The 25,749-nt window shown below is 41.7% G+C and overlaps 3 protein-coding genes across 4 annotated transcripts in view; 1 reads left to right on the forward strand and 2 right to left on the reverse strand.

Annotated features, from left to right (window-relative positions):
• Window positions 1-7,366, reverse strand: part of abhd12 (abhydrolase domain containing 12, lysophospholipase) — a 29,404-nt gene extending 22,038 nt beyond the window's left edge. The window contains exons 1-2 of one of the 2 annotated variants that reach the window (XM_085799160.1): window positions 7,247-7,366; window positions 1,413-1,596 (exon numbers count right to left, since the gene is read on the reverse strand). In XM_085799160.1, the coding sequence (XP_085655286.1) occupies window positions 1,413-1,594 (182 nt within the window). In that variant the 5' untranslated portion in view covers window positions 1,595-1,596; window positions 7,247-7,366. Of the gene's footprint in view, window positions 1-1,412; window positions 1,723-7,246 lie in introns of those variants that run through there. The other variant, XM_085799161.1, reaches the window with a different exon arrangement.
• Window positions 7,367-7,610: 244 nt separating this feature from the next.
• gins1 (GINS complex subunit 1 (Psf1 homolog)) lies at window positions 7,611-18,766 on the forward strand. Its single transcript, XM_085801003.1, has 7 exons — window positions 7,611-7,722; window positions 9,299-9,363; window positions 10,248-10,346; window positions 14,210-14,300; window positions 16,286-16,402; window positions 17,770-17,844; window positions 18,589-18,766. The coding sequence occupies exons 1-7, from the start codon at window positions 7,648-7,650 to the stop codon at window positions 18,655-18,657; spliced, it is 591 nt and encodes a 196-aa protein (XP_085657129.1). The 5' UTR covers window positions 7,611-7,647; the 3' UTR covers window positions 18,658-18,766.
• Window positions 18,767-23,623: 4,857 nt separating this feature from the next.
• Window positions 23,624-25,749, reverse strand: part of ninl (ninein-like) — an 87,019-nt gene continuing 84,893 nt past the window's right edge. Inside the window, exon 30 of the mRNA XM_085799108.1 lies at window positions 23,624-23,823. Coding sequence (XP_085655234.1) covers window positions 23,632-23,823 — 192 coding nt within the window. The 3' untranslated portion in view covers window positions 23,624-23,631. The remainder of the gene's footprint in view (window positions 23,824-25,749) is intronic.

Below are 25,749 nucleotides of genomic sequence, written 5' to 3' on the forward strand. Positions count from 1 at the left end.
TCCTCTTCCTCCTCGTTGACCTATTTTTATCCGTGACCTCTCTAAACGAGGTCACGTCGGCTTCCTGCTGATTCAGCAGTTTTTCTGCCGACTCATCTTTTCTTCATCAGTCCAGATGTTTCACTTTCTTTCTTTCTTCCAGATGTTTTGTTTCTATATCTGGGTCTCTACCCCCCCTCCTCCTCTTCTTCACCTCTCTGTTTAAAGATGGAGTCAGGTGTGTGTAAAGGTCACACAGGTGATGTAACACACACACACACACACACACACACACACACACACACACACACACGCGCGCGCGGTGTGATGAGGATTAGCCGCCGCTCCACCTGACTGACAGATTAACTACGGCAGCAGACGAGGGTCATGTGACCTCTGCTGCTGCCTTCACTGACTCTTCACTTCTCTTCATTATTGATCCTGAGCCTCATCACGACGCGCTTTATTTTGAAAACCTCAACAGAGGTCAGAGGTCAGAGGTCACCGAGGTCAGACCGGAGAGACCAGTCAGACCGGTTCAGACTGGTTCCACCTGAACTCAGACGACTCATCAATACCTTCAGTTTCTGATCGATCTGGACTCAGAGTTACACAGGACTGGTTTCATATAAGGAGGCTCTGCTTTTATTTTGAAAGGTCTTGATTTTATATTTCATTCTTTAGTTTTTTTCTTTGATTTTAAACTGAATTTGATTTTTAACTTTGTTTTGTTATTGATCGATATTGATGTTTGTTATGAACCTGAATCCAGTGTGTGTGTGTGTGTGTGTGTGTGTGTATAAAGTTAATTTCTCCTCTTCATCTCTTCAAACTCTTGTTTTATTCTCTTGTCTCGGTTTAACATGTTTCCATCTCTCTCTCTCTCACTGCAAAAACTCAAACTCTCACCAAGAATATTTGTCTCATTTCTAGTCAAAACAAACCTCATTCTACTTAAAATCAGACTCATCACATAAAAAGCAGCTTGTTTTTAGACACTTTTTACTTCTTTCAAGCAGATTTTCACTTGAAATAAGTAGAAAAATCTGATAGTGGAGCAAGTTTTTCTTTCTTATTACAAGCACACAAAAAAACTTGCTTTCACTGGCAGATTTTTCTACTTATTTCAAGTGAAAATGTGTTTAAGAACTTGTTCTTAATTGATTCTGCCTGGTTTAATAAAGGTTAAATAAATAAAAAAAAGTTTGAAACAATAGTGAAAATGATCTAAAAACAAGTCAATTTTTAGGTGATGAGTCTTATTTTAAGTGGAAAGAGATTAGTTTTGACTAGAAATGAAACATTTTGATGAGAAATAAGACTATAGAATATTCTTGGAGAGATTTAGAGTTTTTTGCAGTGCTCTGCCTCCCGGTCCCGGTGCTGTCTCACCTGGTTCTGGGTCTGGGTCTGGGTCTGGGTCTGGGTCTTACCTCCTGAACGGTTTGCGGTCCATGCTCCGCTCCTCCTCCGGGCCCTGGCGGCCGCCGGCTGCCGCTGCCCGCTGCTTCAGGTCCGGATCGCTGTCCAGCAGAGTCCCGGTGGTCCCGGTGGTCCCGGTGGTTCCGGTGCCGGTGTCAGGCTCCGCGGTCACCGAGTTATTCCGCTTTCGCATCCCTGAAAAACCCGTGTAGAAGTTAAATAAACCAGGTGAGAAGCAGCCAGACCGACAGACAGACCGAGCTGCGGGCTGCAGGCCGACGAGCTGCCGGGGAGAGGCGCGGAGAGAAGCCGGGGAAGAGGCGCTGAATCCCGGCTACGCTGCCTCCAGCTGCTCGGCACTGAGACCCGCAGAGACGGAGCAGCTGATCCGAGCTGAGAACCAGCAGCCAATCACAGAGCAGCTGAGCCCGAGCCGAGCCCAGCAGCCAATCAGAGAGCAGGGGACAGGGAACACGTGGTCTCTACTGTGCTGCGTTCACGGTCTCAGGGGAGCGTCGGAGCAACGACAACCAAAACAAAACCGGTTTATGGGAATAAAAGGAGGAAAAAAAGAGCTGAGCTGGTGCATGGTGCGTTCAAACACACCCCGGAAAACTAGACACCGGCGGAGCAGGAGGGAGGGAGAGGCCGTGAATGTGTCACTGTCTGAGTGAAAACAACAAACACACCAGTAGATATTTATCATAAGAGATAAAATAACACACACACACCCTGTTTCCCGCACTACTTTCATGAAAACGCCTTTCAGAGAGTGAGTGATGCGTTCAAATGTCGAATCTGTTACAATCAAACAAACAAGAGCCCCAAAACATTTTAAACTTACAACAATCAGCTCATGTTTAAACCTAAATGATGAGTTGTTCTCAAACATTTCACCTGGATAAATAAAATAAATAAATATAAGTAGGAAACAAACGGGATATCTGATATGGCGTTCACTGTCTTCACTTGAAATTACGTTTAATTGATTATCAGATTGGTTGAATGAATGAATGAATGGGTGTTTATTTCGATCACAGCATCAAAATTTCAACAAAACAAATTCAAGGTAGTAACAAATACTATATAGCTGGTCGTAAAGGGGTTGCGGCTGCAGCAAAGCTAATAGCTGCTGCACCTCGTTTCTCATTTCATTATAAAAACCATAAGCAGTCTGATCAGAATGGCTCATATACATACACACACACACACACACACACACACACACACACATACATACACATCCCAGATAGCAAATGTTTTGGCTGTATTCTGGCATCCTTTTGGCATTTTTGGCTTTCTTTTGGCTTTGTGAAAGCCCTTTGGCTCAAATGTGGTATGGTTTTGGTTAGCCTTAATAGACAAAATTGGTGCCAGCAATATATGGCTGAGTTATGGCATATATCTGGTTAACCAAGACATTGGGCAAAGGGCGGGATAATATAGAAGGGTGGTATGGCACGTTTATGGCAAGCCAAAAGATGAAGCAAAAGGCGGGATCAAGTAGAGGGGTTGGTATGGCATGTTTATGGCAAGCCAGAAGATGAGGCAAAAGGCGGGATCAAGTAGAGGGGGTGGTATGGCATGTTTATGGCAAGCCAGAAGATTGGGCAAAGGGCGGCAACGTCCGATGGTTTGTTTTGGCATGTGTTTGTAAAGCCAAAGGATAGCCAAAAGACCAAGCAAACGGCGGGAATTTGTACACAGTTTCAACTGACGACAGCCCTCCTACTTCATTTTCTCAAGCTGATCAACACGGAGGTATGTACATGATATTATAGACATTTAAATTTAGTAAAATCTGATTTTCTATCATTGCCTTGTTTAAATACCCGATAAGGTTTACGTTTTCTGCACAGTTATGTTAATTTTTCCTATTTCGATGGCAAAACTGCTGTGAGCTATGAGCTAACTCGTAGCAAACAGGCACAGCCAGCTCATTCAATTTAACTACATCAATGACATGCACAGAGAACTTAATAGATACAGTACACTGGCAGTGAGTATATGAGATAGTTTAATGTAATTAATGTAATTGGTGACTACACTTTGCACAGATAGTAGCTAACTTAGCTAGCAACAATCAGTCATTCCTTTAGCCTACAGTGAATATCTGCTGAAAGCAGCATAGCCTACCATTTAGCAGGTTGCAGGTCATAGCCTAGCCTACCATTTAGCGTTGAAAGTATCCACCAAAAAAGCATTGCTCATGTTGCTGTGCTTTTTAGCAATAATCTAGTGAGCTGCCAGGCAGGAAAACACAAAGAAAACTCCAAACTTAAGCCAAAGAGTATAGCAAGAAGCTCTAACTGCCACTAGGTGGTGTTGTGATAGTGCTGCCACCAATTTGGACTGAAAAGGCCTACTGCTGTGAAACGTTTTGTTATATTAAACCCACTTTATTCTCTGCCATATGTGGGGAGAAATCTAATTATCTGTGATTTAATTGCTTCGTTGCTTTTCAGTTATAAGCATAATATGCATACTTTTTTACATCCTATTTTCCTCTGCAGAACACTGAGCAAATGATGGCCCTGGAAGGAAACCCAGCCTCTTCCTGAAATTTAAAAGGATTTGGTGAGCTGCCTTTGATTTTATTAGAGTAGGGCAATGTAATGGTGGGCTAGTTGATTTGAAAATCAATGTAGGTAATTCTCTCAATATTTTCAGGTCATCTCTCTTGGACCTTCTGGGCCTGCCACTTTGAAGGTTACGGTATAGAGCTCCGGACCCCACGTGACCTCCAGCGTTCGAGCGGCCATTTTGGCAGGAAACTGACCAGCTCCGAAGCATTGACTGTAAGCGCCGAAGCCGTCTGAGTTCACATGATCTCACTTTAATTCCAACACATTGGACTTAATATAAAAAAAACTAAATGGATTAAATATTACCGACCCTTATAATGCCCCCGGGGTGCTTTTCAAAAATATTTTCGCCGAACAGGACGTCCTAGACCTGCAGTATCTGGACACAGCTACCTGATCAACTACTCTACAAGCATACAAAAGCCGGCTTTATGCTCTTTGTGCTCCACAAAATGACACAAGCAGGAAAGACGGTGACAAAAAGAAAAGAAAGAGGCAAACACATATAAGCTGTGAGTCTCCTTCGCCTCCAGCCTTTCCAAGCTGACCCACCCCGGACAGCTACGAGCTAACGTTAGCCATGCTACACTGCATTAACTGGGATGATACGACACTTACCCTTCTAGTGAGGATACAGCAGGTTATGCTGGTAGATTCCACAGCTGGACGTTCATCACAAAGCCAGACTGTGTCCATGTGTAACCCTCCAGGCTTCTGTATGCTTTTAGAGCAGCGCTATGCAAAGTTGATCAGGTAGCCTAACTTAGCTGTGTCCGGATACTGCAGGTCTGGGACGTCCGCCGGCGGCCGGAGATACTTTTGAAAAGCACCCCAGGGGCATTATAAGGGTCGGTAATATTTAATCTTTTTAGTTTTTATATATATTAAGTCCAATGTGTTGGAATTAAAGTGAGATCATGTGAACAGACGGCTTAAAATCTTCCATTTTACTGCCAAAATGTTATGCAGCTGTTCTCCTGGTCCACCGATCCACGTCTGCCCTCCTCCCGCACTATCTACATGTACAGTCACATTGTTTACGTTACGTTGTGTGTTTTAATTAATCCTGTAACACACAGTGTGATCGCAGTACCGACAGAGTGACAGGCAGACTGTCAATGTGCAGAGGGATGAAATGACAGCTGTTACTCCCCACAGTGACTCCCGACACTTAAACCTAGTTGCTTCTATACTGAAAAACCCTGACATGTCAAGCTTTAGGGTGTGTTTGAGGACTAATGTATCCGTCTAACCCACAGTCTATGGTCTAACCATCATAACTATGACACCTGAAACGGTAAACACAGCTGATCGATCCAAAAAAATTACGCCGGAGTGAATTTTTTCTGTCACTGAAAACGGCTGGTTCTTGAACGTAACTCGGTCAAAGTAAGACGTATCCTCAATATGTTTTGCAGTTCTGTTAGGTCATACTACATGCTGACAAAGTTAGACATGTAAGACTTGTATGGGCTCGGAGAAAATCACTTTGTTACTCTCGTTCCGCACCCGGCTCTCCCCTGTATCTACTCTACGAAAATCTTCAGATTCCTGCCAAAATGGCGTCGCTGTCAGTTTCGGGGCTGCGTGACGTCAGCGTGACGTCAGCTCCCGGAGCTCTATTGGGCATTTTAAAGCCAAAGGACCAGACAGAAAAGGACACCTGACGAGGGATGAATGGAAAAGTTACAACTTAAAGTGGGTGAGTTTTATAACTGTATAAAGCCTTTAATAAAGCATTCTTAGGCTACAGTAGAAGTAATAAGTTAAGTTTGTTTTCTCTTTGTCTGTATCACTTTAGATGCCACACGAAGAAACCCCATCTGCTCTACCACCACAGATGCAAGCATAGCACAGACCAGTGATGGTTTTACTGGGCTGGGGACCTGCAACCTGCCAGCCTGGAGTCAGTCAACAGTAAATTCAAAAATAAAAAGATGATGAAATAATATTAATCTTCCTATTGTTTTTTTTCAATACACATAGACACACAGCAAGGTAAATTTGGGCTTTTGGGACAGTTATGGCTATATTTTGGAAGGCCACAATTAGTTTTGGGTGAGTTTTGGCCTCCCTTTGGGTCAGTTTTGGCTGCTTTTTGGTTGGATTTTGGGGATTTGGGGCTCTTTTGGGGCAGTTATGGCTGTATTTTGGAGGGCCACAATTAGTTTTGGGTGCGTTTTGGCCTCTCTTTGGGTCACTTTTGGCTACTTTTTGGGCTTTCTTTGGGTCGGTTTTGGCTACTTTTTGGCTGGATTTTGGGGATTTGGGGCTCTTTTGGGGCAGTTATGGCTGTATTTTGGAAGGCCACAATTAGTTTTGGGTGAGTTTTGGCCTCCTTTTGGTTTGTTTTTGGCTTGCCTATTTTGGGCCATTTAGGGCCCGAAAGCCTGGCCATAATCTTGCCAAAATGACCAGCCAGATTTGGGCCAAAAGGATGCCAAAAGGTTTTTGCTATCTGGGATATACCTACACAGTACGTCCCCCATCGACCATCCTATATCCACAAACCCTCACAACTCAAAAACAAAACAGGTCGACATTTCCTAGGTTACATTACACAACCCACATCAATCCTATACGCTAAGAAACAGTCCAAAACTTCATGTTTGTTGCAAAATGAAGTTAATTACTGTATTTCCCTTTGTTGCTCTCAACATTTTCACTTCTGTACTTTTCAAGAATATTATTTTTAAACATTGTTTTTAAATGGGCAACATTTTTTACTCTCTTTAATATCTTCTGGTTTAAAGCTATTCCAAAGTTTCACTCCACAGACAGATATAGATGCACAGACTTCTCAACGTGGTGCGAGCTAAAGGACAGGTTACTTTAACGGTTGACTGGTTTCTTTCATGTAAATCGACTGTTGTTTTCAGTTATGGACTAAAATTAAAACATATATAAAACATTAAAGTTGAACTGAACTGTACCATCTCAACCCTCCGGACAGAAACTCGTCTTCTTGTGCGTGTGTTTGTTTGGTTTTTTCTCCAGTGGACCCTGAACGCAGCAGCAGCGGTTAGCATTAGCACAGAAGCTAATCGGCTTCAACAAGAAGCGACGTCACCAAATAATAATAGTATTAATAATAATATTAATAATAATAACCCCACAGACACTCAGCCCGGTACCGGAGCTCCGCGGTGAAACCAGAACCAACCGGACCGGTTTATTTATAAAACGGAAACAACTTCGTCTTCCGGTGATTGACAGACAGCTGATCGAGAAACACTAACAACAGCACGTGCACTGCTCACCTCTCAGTCCGCGCGGACGAACAGCACGCGGCTTCACAGCATTAAAAGACTCGTTACTTTTAAACCGTTACGTTACTAATTAATCAGATTAAAACCTAAACTCGTTCAGCAGCCGCGAATCGTTTTTTCCTCTACTGATGAGATTTGTCCCAAAGCGGCTTCCGGTCCGGAGGAAACAGGGCGCGTGATACGTCATCACGTCGTAGCGTCACGTCATCACGTCGTAGCGTCACGTGACCACAACAGTTACGGTTTACCCGCGAAACGGACGGAGCTCCTCTGCTGCTGCTGCTGCTGTGAAGCTTTAACCGCGGATCGATAGTTGATTATTAGTTGATTATTAGTTGATTATTAGTTGATTATTAGTTGATTATCGGTAGTTTGTGCTCCGTGTTTCCGGGATGTTCTGTGAAAAGGCGGTGGAGTTGATCCGGGAGCTGCAGCGGATGAACGACGGTCAGCTGCCCGCCTTTAACGTGAGTTAGTCCGGTCTGGTCCGGTCCAAGACTCCGCTGGTCCGGTCTGGAACTGCTTCTACCTTGTCCTGGAGTGTAGGCTACATGTAGACTTTATTTGTTGCAAAGTACAACAACGTATTTATTTTTTGAGAAGATTGAGCTCATTTGGAGCAAACAAACACATCCTGTTATTATTTTTTCAATCTATAGTGCAGAGTGTTATGCAGTATGGAATTAGTGCCTGGTTTAGTTGTTTGTCTGTCCAACTTAAAACCAAACTAACCAGACTGCTACATATCTGTTCAAAGATTGTGGGTCAAACTTTGGAGTCACATTTTCAAGCAGCATAGCTACACTAAAAGAATGTTTTCTCTTGTAAGTAATATCTCATCTGACCCTCTCATGTGTTATTGGAGGAATATCAGCTTCTGCCATCAAACAGGAGGTTTAGAGACTGAACAGGCTGAGGAACTCTTCTGTCCCTCAGTCTGTCAAACTGTTAAACCAGAGTTTGGTCTCTAAGTCGACCCACAGACTGAGCACTGGGTGTTGCACCAAACACACATTGTAATGTTGGATTTATGTTGTGAATGGAGTTAGGAGGTAGTTTGTGTTTTTCTTTAAATGTGATCTTTGAGGGTAACATTTATGCTTTTTTGTAAATGTATGTTTTTTGTATTTTGCTATTATTTGTGTGAAACCTTGGACGTCATGGGACGCAAGACACATTTCAGAGTAATCTGACAATAAAGTGTAATCTTATCTTATCTTATCTTATCTTTTACAGTATATTAATGTTCGGTGATTTATTGATCAGGGTCAGGGGTGTAGATCCGATGCCAGGATTGGGGGGGGGCACAAAAGAGATTTTTATTTATTTTTTTGCCCATATGCAGCTCATACCATGCCGCCATAAATCACAACTCCCCAGAGTCTCGGCATATCATTCTATCTATCTATCTATCTATCTGTCTATCTGTCTATCTGTCTGTCTGTCTGTCTGTCTGTCTGTCTGTCTATCTATCTATATCATTCATAAAGTTCTGCACAGGGAATCATTTATTGTGCTTGAACCTTTCTAGTTTATTTATCCTAAACAGCCAACAGCCGTATCACTGCTGTTATATTAGTAAATTATAATTTAAAGGGTCTCAGACATATAATGTCTACTCACGTTCTTATCTTTCACCTCCCACCGACCTTCCCAGATCCCCAGTTCTTCTCACCATCTTCCTTTTCTCCCAGTGTATGGAACTTTATACATTATTAATTCATCTGGATGAATATCAAAATATGAAGCCCTAAGATTGAGGGGGTCGTTCCTTTAAAGCCTGCTGTAAGAAACTACACGTTATCTGCATCGTAGTGGAGGAGACCAGAGACCAGAGATGGGATGTGGAGTCAGAAATATATTTGTCAAACATTATTTGTTCCACCATTTCAATCATTTCTTTTTAGATGTGAAGAATGTGAAGTCTGAAAATACATTTGTTAAATTTTGGGGTAATAGTTTGGGGTATTTTTATTGGGGGGGACAATTCATGTTTTTCAGAAATTGAATATATGAAATATATGAAATTCTGTCCGGTTTTAGGAGGACGGGCTGCGGCAGGTTCTGCAGGAGATGGAGGCGCTGTACGAACAGAACCAGAGCGACGTGTAAGACCCTGAACGCACCACGGGACATCTACACTGAGACTTCAGGGGTTAAATTTAGAGTTTCATTCAGTTCTGCTGCTTGATGCTTCTTTAATTGATCTATATTTATTGTTTTGTGATCAAGTTTTATTGGATTTTTTTTGTTAAATTAGTTGAGTTGAGTTTTGCTAAGTCAAGATATAAGTCATCTTTATTTATAAAGCAGCTTAAACACAACACAAACTGCTCCAGAGTTCTTCACAAAATAAAAAATAATCAGATAAACACAACAGAGAAGAAAAGAAAAGCTGAATGATCATAAAGCCGACACACAACTACATAAATATAGACATATTATTATTATTTCTATCAGTGTCACAGCAGCTTTATCAGTAGTTCAGTTACTGTTGTCTTCTTCTCTTTTTCCTTCTCTATTCTATCTATGATTCTACATTTAAATGTAATTATTATCTTATTTATTATGTATTCATTCTATTAGTATTATTATAATTATTCTGAACAGTTGTTTCTGGCTCGTGTCACATTGAGCTGCAGTTTACAGGCAGATGGTGAAGTTTCATTCAGACATTTTTATCTCCATCAAACTTTGGTTAGAGTTTAATTTACCCAAAGTTTATATAGTGTTAAAGTTTATAAGTATAAAGTTTATATGTGATTATTGATTAAGTGTCGATATGAAAAGTGACAACAGATAAAGGTAAAGTGCTGGTTGTGAGAAGCTGGTAAAGACAGAAAACAGTAAAATTGGAGCTGAAACAAGAACTGTTTTCTATCGTTTCAAACTGTTTGAGCTGAACTGTTGCCATGGCGACCAGCTGGTGATCACCATGGCGACCAGGTGCGTTCAGGTGACACCGACTCAGCTGTTCCTCTGTGTGTTTCAGTAACGAGGCGAAGGCCGACGGCCGAGCTGAACTCATCCCCTCCATCAAACTACGACACTGCTGCTTGTTGAGGAACCAACGCTGCCTCACCGCCTACCTGTAACACACACACACACACACACACACACACACACACACACCTGTAACACACACACACACACACACACCTTTAACACAGCTACACACCTGTAACACACACACACACACACACTAGGCTTGGGCTACCGTCAAACTTCCTCCACATTTTACCACGGTGTACGGTATTACCGTGACTAATTAAAAATGATGACATAAGTGGCATTACCAAACACTGGCTTGTTACTGAATACTAGGGTTTAACATTAGCAGACCAAAATCTCATTGGTCGATTGGTTGCAGGAAAAAAAAAAAAACATTTGGAGCCCTGTCTTGTCAAAATTAAGGCAAAATCAATATGACCGAACTGTATATGAAAGGCTATAGGGCTTTTATTTTGAAGGGCCAGATACAGGAAGTCATGACACGCACTTGCTGTCAGTTTCTTTTCTTTTTCTTTTTTTTTCCACGGCACGGCAGGTCCCGTCCCTATTTTTTAGGTAAAAGTCGGCTAAAACATATAAACTAACTGAAAATTCAACCACACATAAGTGCTACTGGACATATAGTCAATTTTAGACATTAAATGACTTTTATTTAATGTTTAATCCTTATCTCCTGTATAAGTGCATTGCATTTTTTCATGACGGTATTGAAATTGATACGGTTGCTATTTCTAAACACCTGCAGTATACGGTATTACCGTAATACCGCCCAAGCCTAACACACACACACACACACACACACACACACACACACACAGCTACACAGGGCCGGTCCAAGCCTCCATGGGGCCCTAAGCTAAATCTTTATTTTGGTGTCCCCTCTATTACTGCCAATAATTTCATTTTTTACTCTGTCATTATGAATCATCATATCTTGGCAGGTTTTTACTAGCCTGGCTCTCGTCAGACCCTTGTAGCTACGCTGAGCTCCACACAAGGGTCTGGGACTGCTCCATAGGCGATTCATTTCAGAAGGCGGGGCCTTGTAAAAAAAATCTTGTATGTGATTGGATAAACCACTTGTCCGTTATCTTGTTGACGTGCTACTTCAGCCACTCACTGCGAGCCGCCATTGTTGTTTGACTCAAACAGTCGCTTCAGCGCTACGTCACACCTCAGAAAGTCCCGCCCGGCGATCCTGATTGGTTCATTATTTTTTGCTCCGGGGAAGAAGTTTGCATTGGCCTCGAGTCCAGACCCTTGTGTGAAGCTGAGCGTAGCGCCTCTGGTGGAGCTTTGCGGAACTACAAGGGTCTGGCGAGAGCCAGGCTAGGTTTTTACCTATTTTATCTATGGTTTTTATTCTGAAGGCACCAAATTCAGCTAAAAGTAGCAGCCCGGGGTTGATTTACATTTCATCTTCAAATTGCTATAGTACTGGGATGGTGAATGTCACCTATAGGCCGACTAAAAGTAACAAAATAAACCAACAGACGATGCATCTATAGTCTACTTGCCAACAATGAGTACCCGGAAATGTTGAGTACCCCAAAGTTTTATGTTAGAAATAGATAGTATGGGTCCCCAGTATTCAGAAACTGCCGGATGCTAACTTATATATATTGGGTTAGGGTTAACCCTAACCCTATAATTAGCATAAATTAGCATAATTGCCTATATGGTCAATATTTCAACAAAATTGACTTGGCTGATCTGGGCAATATTGGAGTGGTTTTAGGGGTTATTGATGATGCTGAATCCATTTCTGACATTTTCAAAATTCAAAATGGCTGTCTAAACCGATGACCAGATTTTGAAATCCATCAAAATCGGCCCACTGGCGGTTAAAATCTGGTCACTTCCGGTTTAGACAGCCATTTTGAATTTTGAAAATGTCAGAAATGGATTCAGCATCATCAATAACCCCTAAAACCACTCCAATATTGCCCAGATCAGCCAAGTCAATTTTGTTGAAATATTGCCCATATTGATAGTTTTCATGTGACGTCACGGCCCGTATGGAACGCCCCCCTGGCGGTCAAAACAATCCACTTCCCCGCTGTCCGCGGCTTAGGACAAGGCAGAAAAACACACACTGCTCCCTGCTGCTTCAAAAATACCGGTGTTATGGCCCAACTGGTGTCTGATTTAACTGGTTACCGTACCGAACAACAGCTGTGCTGCACTTCCGTCCGCTGATTTGTCACAAATTCACAAATCAAGCCGCAGTTCACATGTTACTGCAGCGAATATGCTTCTGTGAGTGAACCTGTTCAGGCAACCTACAGTCAGTCAGCGCCACACTGCTCTCACTCTGCACAACACTGCACAGTATGACAAAGCCTGTCATGTTAAAGTTACCAACTAATGGAAAACACTCTGAAAATACAATAACAACATCGTCCTCGCCGCGCCGCGGTCGGTCCCGACCCCCGTTACCGTGTCGCTGCCGCCGCGGGCGGTGCTGTTGCCGTGTCCGGTGGCGGGCGGTCCCGCCGGGTTACCATCGCCGCCGCCGCCGGTCCCGCTGCTATCGGACCGCCGTCATCGTTGCCGTCGGTAGCGGTGCGTAGCAAAGCTCCGGGGGGTAAAGGGGGGGCAGCTGGTCACCGTGCAGCCCAGCTAAGGGCTCTGGTTTGTGGGTGAGAGGAGCAGGGAGCCTGGGCTCAGTGGGCTGGAGCTCAGACTGTGGAGCTCAGCGGAGCTGCGGTACCAGGACGGTGTTCCCACACAGGAAAGTTACAGGTACATTTCTACCACTTCAACGAGTTCAGAAACATTATTTTAAGATCAAAAAACTACAAAATGGGGCTTTTAATCAGACACCAGTTGAGCCATAACACCGGAGGTATTGGTTGCAAGCGGTGGAGGATGATGGATTCTCCACCAGGTAAATGTAAACATCGCCCAACTCAGCTTCGGCAGGGAACTGGTCATTTTAAACAGCTGGTATACAGCAGCTGGTGTTGAATATGGGTCACAAGTGCCCAAAACTTCAAAGCTGTTTTTATATCTTTCTTTCTCGGCTGCTGGCAGATGATTTAAGTCATTACTCGGTTGTTTGTCCATAGAAAGTCCGTTGCGGGGCCACTTTGGAATGTTGCTTTTGACCGCCAGGTCCCTGGGAAGTGACGTCACTGAAAGCTATCAATAGGCAATTATGCTAATTTATGCTAATTATGTCTGTTATGCTAATTGCCCAATATATATAAGTTAGCATCCGGCAGTTTCTGAATACTGGGGACCCATACTATCTATTTCTAACATAAAACTTTGGGGTACTCAACATTTTCCGGGTTCACAATGGGGCCCTATGGGCTGGCAAGTAGACTATTACTGTACACTTACAACAATTTGAAATGCAACAATAATTTAATACGTTTTTTTGTAATTACGCAGTGTTTCTCTAAGGATCGACAAAAGTTACGCACTACAATTTAAAGAAGTTACCTGCCTTTTGGGCCCCCCCCCCCCCCCCCCCAGTAGTCACGGGGCTCCAAGTTGGCTTATGCCTGGGGCCGGCCCTGCAGCTACACACCTGTAACACACCTGTAACACACCTGCACCATGTGACCAACACTCACCATCAGTCACCAGACTCAAACCCTCCTGTCGTCCTTATGGACCCAATCTGTTCCCTTCCTCCATCTTTCTTTCTCCCTTCCTTCTTTCCACAATCCTTATTCCCTCCCTCCCTCCCTTCCTCCCTCCCTTCCCTTCCTTCCTTCCTTCCTTCCTTCCTTCCTTCCTTCCTTGACCTAGGAGGACAACAGGAGGTTAAATGATAGACAGGAAAATAATCCTCATCTGGTGATTGATGGATGGATGGATGGATTGATTGATTGATTGATTGATTGATTGATTGATTGATTGATTGATTGATTGATTGATTGATTGATTGATTGATTGATTGACTGATTGATGATGTCACTTCCTGTCCAGGTACGACCGGCTGCTGCGGATCAGAGCTCTGCGGTGGGAGTACGGCAGCGTCCTGCCGGCCAACGTTCGATTCCACATGTGTTCAGAGGAGGTGAGGTCACCGGGGGTCAAAGGTCAAATAAATAAATATATATCTATCAATTTACAAAATGTAAGTCGAAAGTCAAAAAGATTTTCAGAATAAAGCTGAAACGTGAGAGTCAGGCAGTGACCTCACATCTACAGTTCACTTTATTTTGAAAGGTCGTTTTTGTCGTAAAGTAAAAATGTAATTTTGGAGCAAAAAAAAAGTTAAATTTTTTCATAAATTCAGTTTAATCTTGAAATTCTACAAATATTTTTTTTTTAAATGATTAAAATGTTTTCTCAAAAAGTTTTATTTTGAAACTTCAGGAAGGTTTGGGAAGTAAGGACAAAGGGAAAGATGGGAAAGGAAGGAAGAAGTAAGGATGAAGGGAAGGAAGGAAGGAAGGAAGGGAGGGAATAAGGAAGGAAAGAAAGATGGAGGTAGGGAACAGATTCGTTCAAGGAAGGAAGAAGGGAAAGAAGGGAGGAAATAGATCCGGTCAATTGGATCAAAAGAGGAAGAAAGTAAGGACAAAGGGAAGGAAGGAAGGAAGGAAGGAAGGGAGGGAGGGGAAAAGGGGGGAAAGAAAGATGGAGGGAACAGATTCGTTCAAGGAAGGAAGAAGGGAAAGAAGGGAGGAAATAGATCAGGTCAATTGGATCAAAAGAGGAAGAAAGTAAGGACGAAGGGGAGAAGGGAAGGAAGGAAGGAAGGGAATAAGGATTGTGGAAAGAAGGAAGGGAAAAGGGAAGGAAAGAAGGATGGAGGAAATTAAATATCTATTAATTTACAAAATGTAAGTCGAAAGTCAAAAAGATTTTCAGAATAAAGCTGAAACGTGAGAGTCAGGCAGTGACCTCACATCAACAGTTCACTTTATTTTGAAAGGTCATTTTTGTCGTAGAGTAAAAATGTAATTTTTGAGCAAAAAAAAAGTTTAATTTTTTCATAAATTCAGTTTAATCTTGAAATTCTACAAATATGATTCAAATGTTTTATCAAAAAGTTTTATTTTGAAACTTCAGATTTTTTCCAGTCGACTTGTTCAGGTGAATATTTACACTGAGGTGATGTCATACTGCTGTGTGTGTGGTTAAGTTCTTCCAGACATTTTTGGACATTTTTACTCTCTCAGGTCCATTAAACCAGTGGTTCTGAAACTCTTTTACATCAAGGACCATAAATTAACACAAATTAGACCACGGACCCACTGGACCAAAACTAACACCAGAAATAAACTAATATTTGTTCTGAGACTGAATAACATTACTTTATTAGTAAATGTACGTTCAAATTATGGCCACTGGCTTTGAATTTTTTTTTTAATTTTAGTGAAATTTCTGGAAAAAAGTGGGAATATTTGGGAATATTTCTCAAAAAGAAAGTTTTAAAATTTCTAGAAAAAATGTGTAAAATTTCTAGAAAAAAAAAGTTTTAAAAAAATCTATTTTTTTTTTTTGAAATTTATCAAAAAGTTTTAAAAATTCTAGAAAAAAATGGTAATTTTTTTAAAAAAAGTGATACATTTTCTCAAAGAAAAAAAAGTTTAAAAATGACAAGAAAAAACTGGTAAAATGTCTCAAAAAAAGTCAACTTTTTTAAATTAGATCTCTTGAACGACTTCAGCTCTGCTCAACTACTGCATACCCCAACCCTGTACTATTCATTTTATAAGGAATATCTCATGGTGTGTACAACCGACCCTTCAAACTGGCATTTGAAGGGTTAAAATCCTGTAAGTGATTTATTATTTGGTATTTTTGAGCAGAGCTGAAGTCGTTCAAGAGATTTATGCAAAAAAAAGTAGAAATAATATTGATATATAACGATTTTATAGCGGTTCCGTGTGGGAGGGGTTAATAATCAATACCAGATATAGGTCCAATATGATGTTAGAGATTAAGATAATCCTCATGAAAGTGGAGGAACATGAATGAAACTGTGTGTGTGTGTGTGTGTGTGTGTGTGTGTGTGTGTGTGTGTGTGTGTGTGTGTGATTGTGTGTGCAGCTGCAGTGGTTCGGTCAGTATAAGAAGTCTCTGGCCTCCTTCATGCGCTCGCTGGGCGGCGGCGAGGGGCTGGACGTCACCCAGGACATGAAGCCCCCCAAGAGCCTCTACATCCAGGTCTGACTGTAAACCTGAAAACCTCTTCCTACATCGAAACAGTACAACATGTTTTCTTTGAATGCGAGTGTGTTGTACAATTTTGGACTGGTTAGCTGTTATCAACATCCGGGGTCTGTAGGTTGACCTACTGACCTCTGACCTGGATGATGTCATCTCTGAGCGCAGCGCGGCTCATTCTGATAATAATCATTCTGCTTCGGCATTCGGGTCCATTTTTATCTCAACTAGCCAGAGCTTTAGCTTTCCAAGAATATTTGTCTTATTTCTTGTCAAAATGTCTCATTTCTGGTCAAAACTAATCTCTTTCCACTTAAAATAAGACTCATCACCTAAAAATTAACTTGTTTTCAGATCATTTTCACTTGTTTCAAACAAATTTTCACTTGAAATAAGTAGAAAAATCTGCCAGTGAAAACAAGTTTTTTGTGCTTGAAATAAGGAAGAAAAACTTGCTCCACTATCAGATTTTTCTACTTATTCCAAGTGAAAATCTGCTTGAAAGAAGTAAAAAGTGTCTAAAAACAAGCTGCTTTTAATGTGATGAGTCTTATTTTAAGTAGAATGAGATTAGTTTTGACTGGAAATAAGACAAATATTCTTGGTAAGATTTTGTGTGGAAGCTGAACTTCATCCAGCTGCTCATTTTGTTCTGACAAGTCAGAAACACGGAGAAACCAACCGTAGCATTAGCGGTAGCAACAAGCTCAGAGATGACATCATCCAGGTCAGAGGTCAGTAGGTCAACCTACAGACCCCGGATGTTGATAACAGCTAACCCCGGACTCAGAGGGGAATAGCACTAGCCTATCAGAACTAAATCTTGGTGAAATGAAGGAGTTTCTCTGCAGATAATGTGTTATTTAGACCCTGTAGACTCCATTATACGGATATACGCGCCTCTCGGCTGCAGCTCATTTCATCACAACCACTTGGAATGACACCAAAGTTATCTGGGGGAGGAAATGATCGGATTTTAGGATAGAAATAAGGTCCAGGTTGTAAAAAAAAAAACGGAAATTATCCTTTAAAGGAAAAGAACTTGGACTTTTTGGTGAACATTTTAATTTCCCTTTGAAAACATTTCATCAACAGATGTAAATACCTCAAAGTGAAACCCCACTTCAATGGATGGATAAACAAACTCAGTCAGAATCTATAAAAAAATCTTTGCATCAATGAAAAGCAAAAATGCCTTAAAGTTATTTTCTTTGCTGGACTTATTTACTATTGTGGACTGAGACCCTCACAAAAAAACAAAAAAACATCCAGGTCTGACCTCTGACCCCTGACCTTTGACCTCTGGCTGCAGTCTGACCCCCCTTCTCTCTCTCTCTGTGTGTGTGTGTGTGTGTGTGTGTGTGCAGGTGAGGTGTTTGAAGGACCACGGAGAGTTTGAGATCGACGACGGGACGGTGATCCTGCTGAAGAAAAACTCACAGGTGAGAAACACTGAGGAAGCTGCTGTTAAAGGGACAGTTCAACATTTAGTCTCACCATATTAATCCCTATAGTCATAGCAGTAGGTTCGTTTTTACCTTTAATTGTCGGTGCAAGCTGTTTTTAGAACGGCGGAGCAGAGCCGTGAGCTGCTCAGAGCTACGCTACGGAGGCTCATTATGGGATTTCTTGGTTTCCCTCATCATCAAACTCATCAAATACACAATCCAACAACTCCACAACGCTCTGGTGGACAAGTTGTGAGCTGCACATTCACCACGCTATGAGATAATAACACAACGTTACCAGACAGAGTTGTTTTAGAGGGAAATACAGAGACTGTTGATGAAAAACTGTCCCTGAAGGCAACGTGCATCAGAGGTTTTACATGAATTTCCCTCTAAAACAACTCTGTGTGGTAACGTTGTGTTATTATCTCATAGCGTGGTGAATGTGCAGCTCACAACTTGTCCACCAGAGCGTTGTGGAGTTGTTGGATTGTGTATTTGATGAGTTTGATGAGGGAAACCAAGAAATCCCATAATGAGCCTCCTCTGTAGCGTAGCTCTGAGCAGCTCACGGCTCTGCTCCGCCGTTCTAAAAACAGCTTGCACCGACAATTAAAGGTAACGAACCTACTGCTATGACTATAGGGATTATGGCAATGGGCCAATTTGACTAAATGTTGAACTATCCCTTTAAGATAGTGTTGAATTAGGTGTGTTTGTCCGTCTCTCCGTCCTCAGCACTTCCTACCTCGGTGGAAATGTGAGCAGCTGATTCGTCAGGGCGTCTTGGAGCACGTGGTGTCCTGAGGCCGTGATGTCACAGAGTTAAGCCCCGCCCCTTTCTCTAGTTAAGCACCACCCCCCCTCACCCCCCTCCTCTCAGATTATTGTGATGTGAAATAAACAGTTTGTTTTTCTAAAACCTGCATCAGTTGTTTTCATGACGTAAACGAACCCGACATCGTACCTGCCTGAAGTGCTACAGGGTGACTGCATTAATGGCGCATTTCCACTAGCGCGGCACGGCTCGGTTTGGTTGTGTTTCCATTACAACTGAGTATCACTAGTGCCGCCGTGACGTCATTTACACGGCGCCGAGCAACGCTCTAAACTCTGTAAATATATAACTTTAGCAACATTTGAAACATTTTCAGGCGAGAAAGTAGTCGTTTAGATCCCCAACGTGTTGAAAAACTGACTAAATACCAGCTGTTTACAATTTTGTTTCAACGAAGTCGGCGTTACTAAAGCTAGCCGTAGTGAGCAACGCACTTCCGGTTATTTTCACAAAATAAAACACCTGTTGCCTTTTATCATAAGGAACGCCATTACGATAGAACTGGTGCTTTTACTTTGTAAACAGGAAGTGAACCTACCCTCGCTGTAGCTAGCTTTAAACCGCCGTTTTGACTGCTCTCGTCCCGTTAACGGCATTTAACCGTTCAATATGCCTTACCGGAGAGTCTACCAGCTCTGAGATCGGCCTGGTTCATTGTAAAACATTTATTTATTGATGTAATGTGGTGTTTTCTGTGCGTACAGACCCCAAGGCAGTGCTGCTCTTGTGTTCCACCGTCGCGAGGCTCGTAGGCTGGCCGGCGGAGCACGTCAGGAGCCGGGCTGCTGCCTGGTCGCTGCTCGGACCTGGAGCTTCACTTCTCCCAAAAACATCGGGGCAAACTTCTAAACAGCCGTCGTTTGGATAAACTAACCGCACATGGGGATCTAAACAGTTACTTTCTCGCATGAAAAAATATTAAAACTTAATAAAGTCACGTAATAACAGGCTTCAGCAAGAACATTTCTGTTGTCGGTCGTCGCTTCCAGTGACGACACTCATCGGCCAATCAGTGGAAGGCAGTCGGCTGACGTCACGTTTTAGTAACGCTTCGGCTGCTTGGAACCAGGGCTGAGGTGATACCAAAAGTACCTGGTTGCAGGTACTGGTGCTAGTGGAAACACGCAAATAGCGCGCCGAGCCGAGCCGAAGCGCGCTAGTGGAAATGCGCCATAAGTGTAACAGACAGACATCGGCCGGCACCGTTAGCCCACTAGTCGTGTGTTTAGATGCTGTAGCCATATGATTGAATGTAATAGAAACTCAAATAGAAACTGTATCTCGCTCTGTGAATCATAAAGAATGAGGTCCAACTCATCTTTTCTGATGTTTTAAACCAACACTAAGGAACTTTTCAACCTTCATAAAATATTTTCATAACTTTTGTGATGGTACATCGACTTACAGCAGGTTGAATGACACCTCTGTCGTGGCCTGAGGGGGTCTGTATCATTATGGTCTGTATCTCTTTCTCTGGCACTAAGCAGCTTTGAGGAGCATGGTAGGAACCCGGCTCTCACTTTACTTTCACTTTCACTTTTGCGAGTCACAACAAGGAGGGAACAGGCAAAACGGCACTTTAGCAATGGATTATGTTTGTGTTTTCACTTTGAAATGATCCACTGGAAACAGAAACTTAGTTTTGATGTCTTCTGTTAATTTTAATGCAGGATATTTACAGGGCTTCACGCTAGTGTTCATGGGAAATGGAGTCTTCCTTCAGGCAAAACACTACCGCTTTGGTCCACAGGCGCCGCCAAACTCAACCAACACTGAAAGTTCTTTAGTACCGCTTTAAGACCAGGGGCCTCATTTATCAAAGAGGGTGTAAAACTGCTACTAAAGTTTTGCGTACGGCGAAAAGACGAAAATGGCGTACACCCGAAATATTTACACCTTTTTCAGATCAATCAAACTGTGTGTACGCAGCACAACTCTCCGCATTTCCCTTTGATAAATCACACCGGACCCAAGAATGGTGCACACGTGAACGCACCTCTTACTCAGCCCCCGGAACACCTATATACAACTATATATGGTCAGCACGTGCATATTTAATTAGCCATGTGGCTCTGTGGAGCGGCTACAAAGTGACAACGGAGACAACGGGCGGAGGACGGGGGAAAGAAGTGGAACTACATACACGCTGACATCGGACAATAAATCAGTCAGAAAAATGATCTTGCATTTTAATAAGCTACAATAAAAACCAAAACCTCCCAAATCTCAACAAACGGGAGCAGAAAGAAGAAGAATCTTATGTAATCTGCCCCTTTAGCCCAGAAAATCTTTTTTTTTTTTTTTTACACCTAGATGTTAAAACAATAAGCAGGATTTCCACGATAGTTACCATTACTTTGAACTGTTACGTTGTCTCACTCTTTATTCTCTCGTCAGCTCCAAACTCACGTGCACCTCGTTAACTCAGGTGACAGATTAATAACAGTCTCAGTAGCTGCAGATCAGTGTGCGCTGCTGCCGATGTGTTTTTAAACTTGGATGGTTTGATCCTTGTCGGACGTCACACTAGAGTGTGTAAAAGCAAGAAAGCAAAATCCTCAATCCGCTCTGTTTATCAATTAACATAAAGCCTAGTGTTATTATAGAGCGGGTTGGATTGCCAGCATCAGCGCTCCACCACTACCACAATTACTTCATAAAATCCCACTGTCTCTTCTAAATGTACTCCGCTCCTCTCTCCCTCTCACACTGCAGTTCTCTGACTCAGCAACGGTGTCGCCAATTCCTCCTGTTCCTCAAAAAAGGCGTAAATCACGGTACGCCAGGGTCATGGGTGTAAATGTCCGCACTTTTCCCCGTCAGGTTTTGGTTTGATAGATCCCAAATTTGGCGGAGAAAAGTGCGTACGCACAAAACGGGGGAAAAAGGGTGTAAAAAAAGGTGTATCCACAATGATAAATGAGGCCCTTTTATCATTGTGGATACAAGCCTAACACTAGGCTTTATGTTAATTGATAAACAGAGCGGATTGTGGATTTTGCTTTTTTGATTAGGCTGTGTGTCAAACCCTCCAAGTTTAAAAACACATCGGCAGCAGCGCACACTGATCTGCAGCTACTGAGACTGTTATTATTCTGTCACCTGAGTTAACGAGGTGCACGTGAGTTTGGAGCTGACGAGAGAATAAAGAGTGAGACAACGCGGCCCTGAGGAGGAACTGTGAAGGACTCAGCTGTAATGGAAAATGACCTAAACCGAGTCCAGTAGAGCTGTAACTGTGTAGTAGAAAGGCATGCAAAATAATGGTAACTATCGTGGAAATCCTGCTTTACATTGTTTTAACATCTAGGAAAAAAGATGCTCCCTTTTGTTGAGATTTGGGAGGTTTTTGTTTTTATTGTAGCTTATTAAAATGCAAGATCATTTTTCTGACTGAGTTATTGCCCGATATCGCCGTGTATCTGCTTTCGGAGAAGTTCCGCTTCTTTCCCCGTCCTCCGCCCGTTGTCTCCGTTGTCACTTTGTCACTTTGTAGCCGCTCCACAGAGCCACATGGCTACTTAATATGCACGTGCTGACCATATATAGTTGTATATAGGCGTTCTGGGGGCGGAGTAAGAGGTGTGTTCACGTGTGCACCATTCTTGGGTCCGGTGTGATTTATTGCGGAGAGTTGTGCGTATGCACAGTTTGATTGATGTGAAAAAGGTGTAAATATTTCGGGTGTACACCATTTTCCTCTTTTCGCCGTACGCAAAACTTTAGTAGCAGTTTTACACCCTCTTTGATAAATGAGGCCCCTGGGCTGTGATTTATGGTCAAACAACAAATGGTAAATCACTGATTGTGGTTTTGAGTAAAGACAGAATACCACATATACTTTCTGTTTAGAAAGACAGACACAACGAACTGAGGTCAGGGCTTCATTACTGAGCTTGGTATTAGCTTTGTTAAAACACTTGCTCATGTTTGTCTTTGACTGTGAAAACTCTTCAGTTTTTAAATTGCTCTTGTTAAAAAAAGAAAGAAAGAAAAAAAGAGGCAAGTTTCAGATTTGGGGAATTGTTATTTTCTATATGTTCATTCAAATAAAATCACAAATCAGAAAAATAAATAAATAAATAAACGAACCCGACACTCAGTTTCTGGATAAAAACATAATTTAATAAAGTTTCATGTGACATCATCATCATCATCATCACCATGGCGACCAAGGTCCAACAGGTGAGTTTGGTTTGTTACACCTGAACAGGAGGGGGAGGGGGGGGGCTCTCACTCCGGTCACCAAAATAAAAGTCTCAGTTTGACATGGAAATAAAAATAACAAAAATATATCAAAGTTACTTCATAACATAATAAAACACATTTATATTTATATATATATAATACCCTCATGGCTGAAATACTTCAGAGTAGTGCCCACCTGTGTCTCTACAGGTGTGTGTGTGTGTGTGCGTGTGTGTGTGTGTGTGTGTGGCAGCAAAAAGAAAAAAAAAAATCTGACGTTTCAAAATTAAATATCTATTAATTTACAAAAATGTAAGTCGAAAGTCAAAAAGATTTTCAGAATAAAGCTGAAACGTGAGAGTCAGGCAGTGACCTCACATCAACAGTTCACTTTATTTTGAAAGGTCATTTCTGTCGTAGAGTAAAAATGTAATTTTTGAGCAAAAAAAAGTTTAATTTTTTTTCATAAATTCAGTTTAATCTTGAAATTCTACAAATATAAAAAAAAATAAAATATATGATTAAAATGTTTTATCGAAAAGTTTTATTTTGAAACTTCAGATTTTTTTCAGGTGATGTCATACCGCTGTGATGTCATACTGCTGTGTGTGTGTGTGTCAGGTCTGATTGTTGGATGCTAACAGTTTCCCTCTGCTCCCAGTCTTTGTGCTAAGCTAGGCTAACAGACAGCTGCTGATTGGTCGGTCTGTCTCAGCAGCAGCTACGTTGCCAGGGCGACGGAGCAGCAGCAGCAGCTACGTTGCCATGGCGACGGCCACCACGTCCCGGAGCAGCTTGTTGAGGGCGGCGTTCTTCCCCTCCAGCAGGAAGTTCCTCTTCTCGGCGTGTTTCTGCCGCCGCTCGGTGACGTGCAGCGCCTTCATCAGCTCGCCGTTCTCCACGTACACGTCCTTTAACAGCGCCGCCGACTTCCTGCTCTTCACCATCTGACACACACACACACACACACACACACACACACACACACACACACACACAACACACACACACACACACACACACACACACACACAGAGAGAGTTTCATTCATCTCTAACATCATATTGGACCAATATCTGGTATTGATTATTAACCCCTCCTACACAAAACTGTTATAAAATCGTTATATATCAATATTCTTTCTACTTTTTTTTGCATAAATCTCTTGAACGACTTCAGCTCTGCTCAAAAATACCAAATAATAAATCACTTATAGGATTTTAAAATGCCAGTTTGAAGGGTTGGTTGTTTATAAAATGAAAACTGTATTAGAAACAGCGACCAGTCTCTGTAGACTTTCACCTCCACTGGCCTCATCCTCATCTTCCTCATCATCATCATAATAGCCTGATGTTTACTTTACTGCATCCAAAATCACATTTATTAAGGATAAAAAACTAAATGATGATGAATGATATGTTTCTGAACATTATATTTACACCTAAACACACACTACCATAGTCTCATAATGTAATATTGATTCCATAATGGTCCACTGTCGCCTCAAGGCAACGCTGCAATTTTCTATAATGGTACGTTGTTGCTTTGGGGCAACAGGTGCATTTTAACAAGTTTCCATTATTTAATAAGTAAATAAATTGCATGGAACTATTAAAAATTAAACTTTACTAATCTATTAGTGTAAATATATTGTTTTCCAGATGAAAAAGGGCCAGGAAGTTACTGTATGTTTTCAGACCGTTTTAGTGGAGCAAAATGACAAACCTGTTTCCTTTGAAAAAGTCTGTAAAAAAGGGTTTCAGTGGCTTCTTGAAAGTCATGTGATAAATTAAAGCATTGTTATTGGTTCTCTAAGGTCTCCTCTCTTTTTTAAAGTATTACAGCATTAAATGATGAATTGTGGAGATGTGACAGGACAAAAAGTGGGATGTTGCTGCCTGAGGGCAACATGGTACCATACAGGGTTAACATCATATTGGACCGATATCTGTTACTGATTATTAACCCCTCCCACACAAAACGGCTATAAAATCGTCATATATCAATATTCTTTCTACTTTTTTTTGCATAAATCTCTTGAACGACTTCAGCTCTGCTCAAAAATACCAAATAATAAATCACTTACAGGATTTTAAAGGGACAACGAGGAGTTTCTCCATCGGCAGAACGAAAAATTCCGTGACAATAAAAAAGTCTGATATTAATGTGGATGAATCTCCGTTACCACTTGTTAATGGTCCATTTTAGATAAACTTAAAATGAGACTCATCACCTAAACATTTACTTGTTTTTAGATAATTTTCACTTGTTTCAAACTAATTTTCACCTGAAATAAGTAGAAAAAGTTTTTTATGCTTTTTTTATGCTGACAATATGCTTGAAAGAAGTAAAAAGCTACTTTTTAATGTGATGAGTCTTATTTTAAAGGGACAACGAGGAGTTTCTCCATCAGCAGAACAAAAAATTCTGCGACAATAAAAAAGTCTGATATTAATGTGGATGAATCTACGTTACCACTTGTTAATGGTCCATTTTAGATAAATCTATGGTTTTGTCTCTATGGTTATTTTGTTATTATTAGTGGTGGTGGAAATGCTGGGCGAGCCGACCAGCGTTTCTTTACTTTCGGTTTCGTGGCGAGTCATGAGAATAACGCCGCCGTATGAATCTCCGTTTATGGTGGGAACTACGACGGTATGTGATCGTCTTCCAACCTCTGACTTTAATTCTTGATGAATGAAAACATGAGTCTGTCTTGCGCCGGTCAAAGAATTTCACGGTGCGGAGGCTCATAAATGTAGTGTGAAAACACTTCGCTTTAACAAAACTCCTGGTTGTCCCTTTAACCCTTTAAATGCCAGTTTGAAGGGTCGGTTGTACACACCATGAGATATTTTTTATAAAATGAATAG

Source organism: Trachurus japonicus, chromosome 15 (genome assembly GCF_045865225.1).
Source record: "Trachurus japonicus isolate A0001 chromosome 15, Traja_1.0".
NCBI lineage: Eukaryota > Metazoa > Chordata > Actinopteri > Carangiformes > Carangidae > Trachurus > Trachurus japonicus.

Bases quoted from the DNA above. Each gene is read 5' to 3' on its own strand.
- gins1 (XM_085801003.1), top strand. From the start codon at position 7,648: ATGTTCTGTGAAAAGGCGGTGGAGTTGATCCGGGAGCTGCAGCGGATG. The intron at 7,723-9,298 runs GTGAGTTAGTCC...GTCCGGTTTTAG, and splicing joins GTCAGCTGCCCGCCTTTAAC to GAGGACGGGCTGCGGCAGGT. The intron at 9,364-10,247 runs GTAAGACCCTGA...TGTGTGTTTCAG, and splicing joins GAACAGAACCAGAGCGACGT to TAACGAGGCGAAGGCCGACG.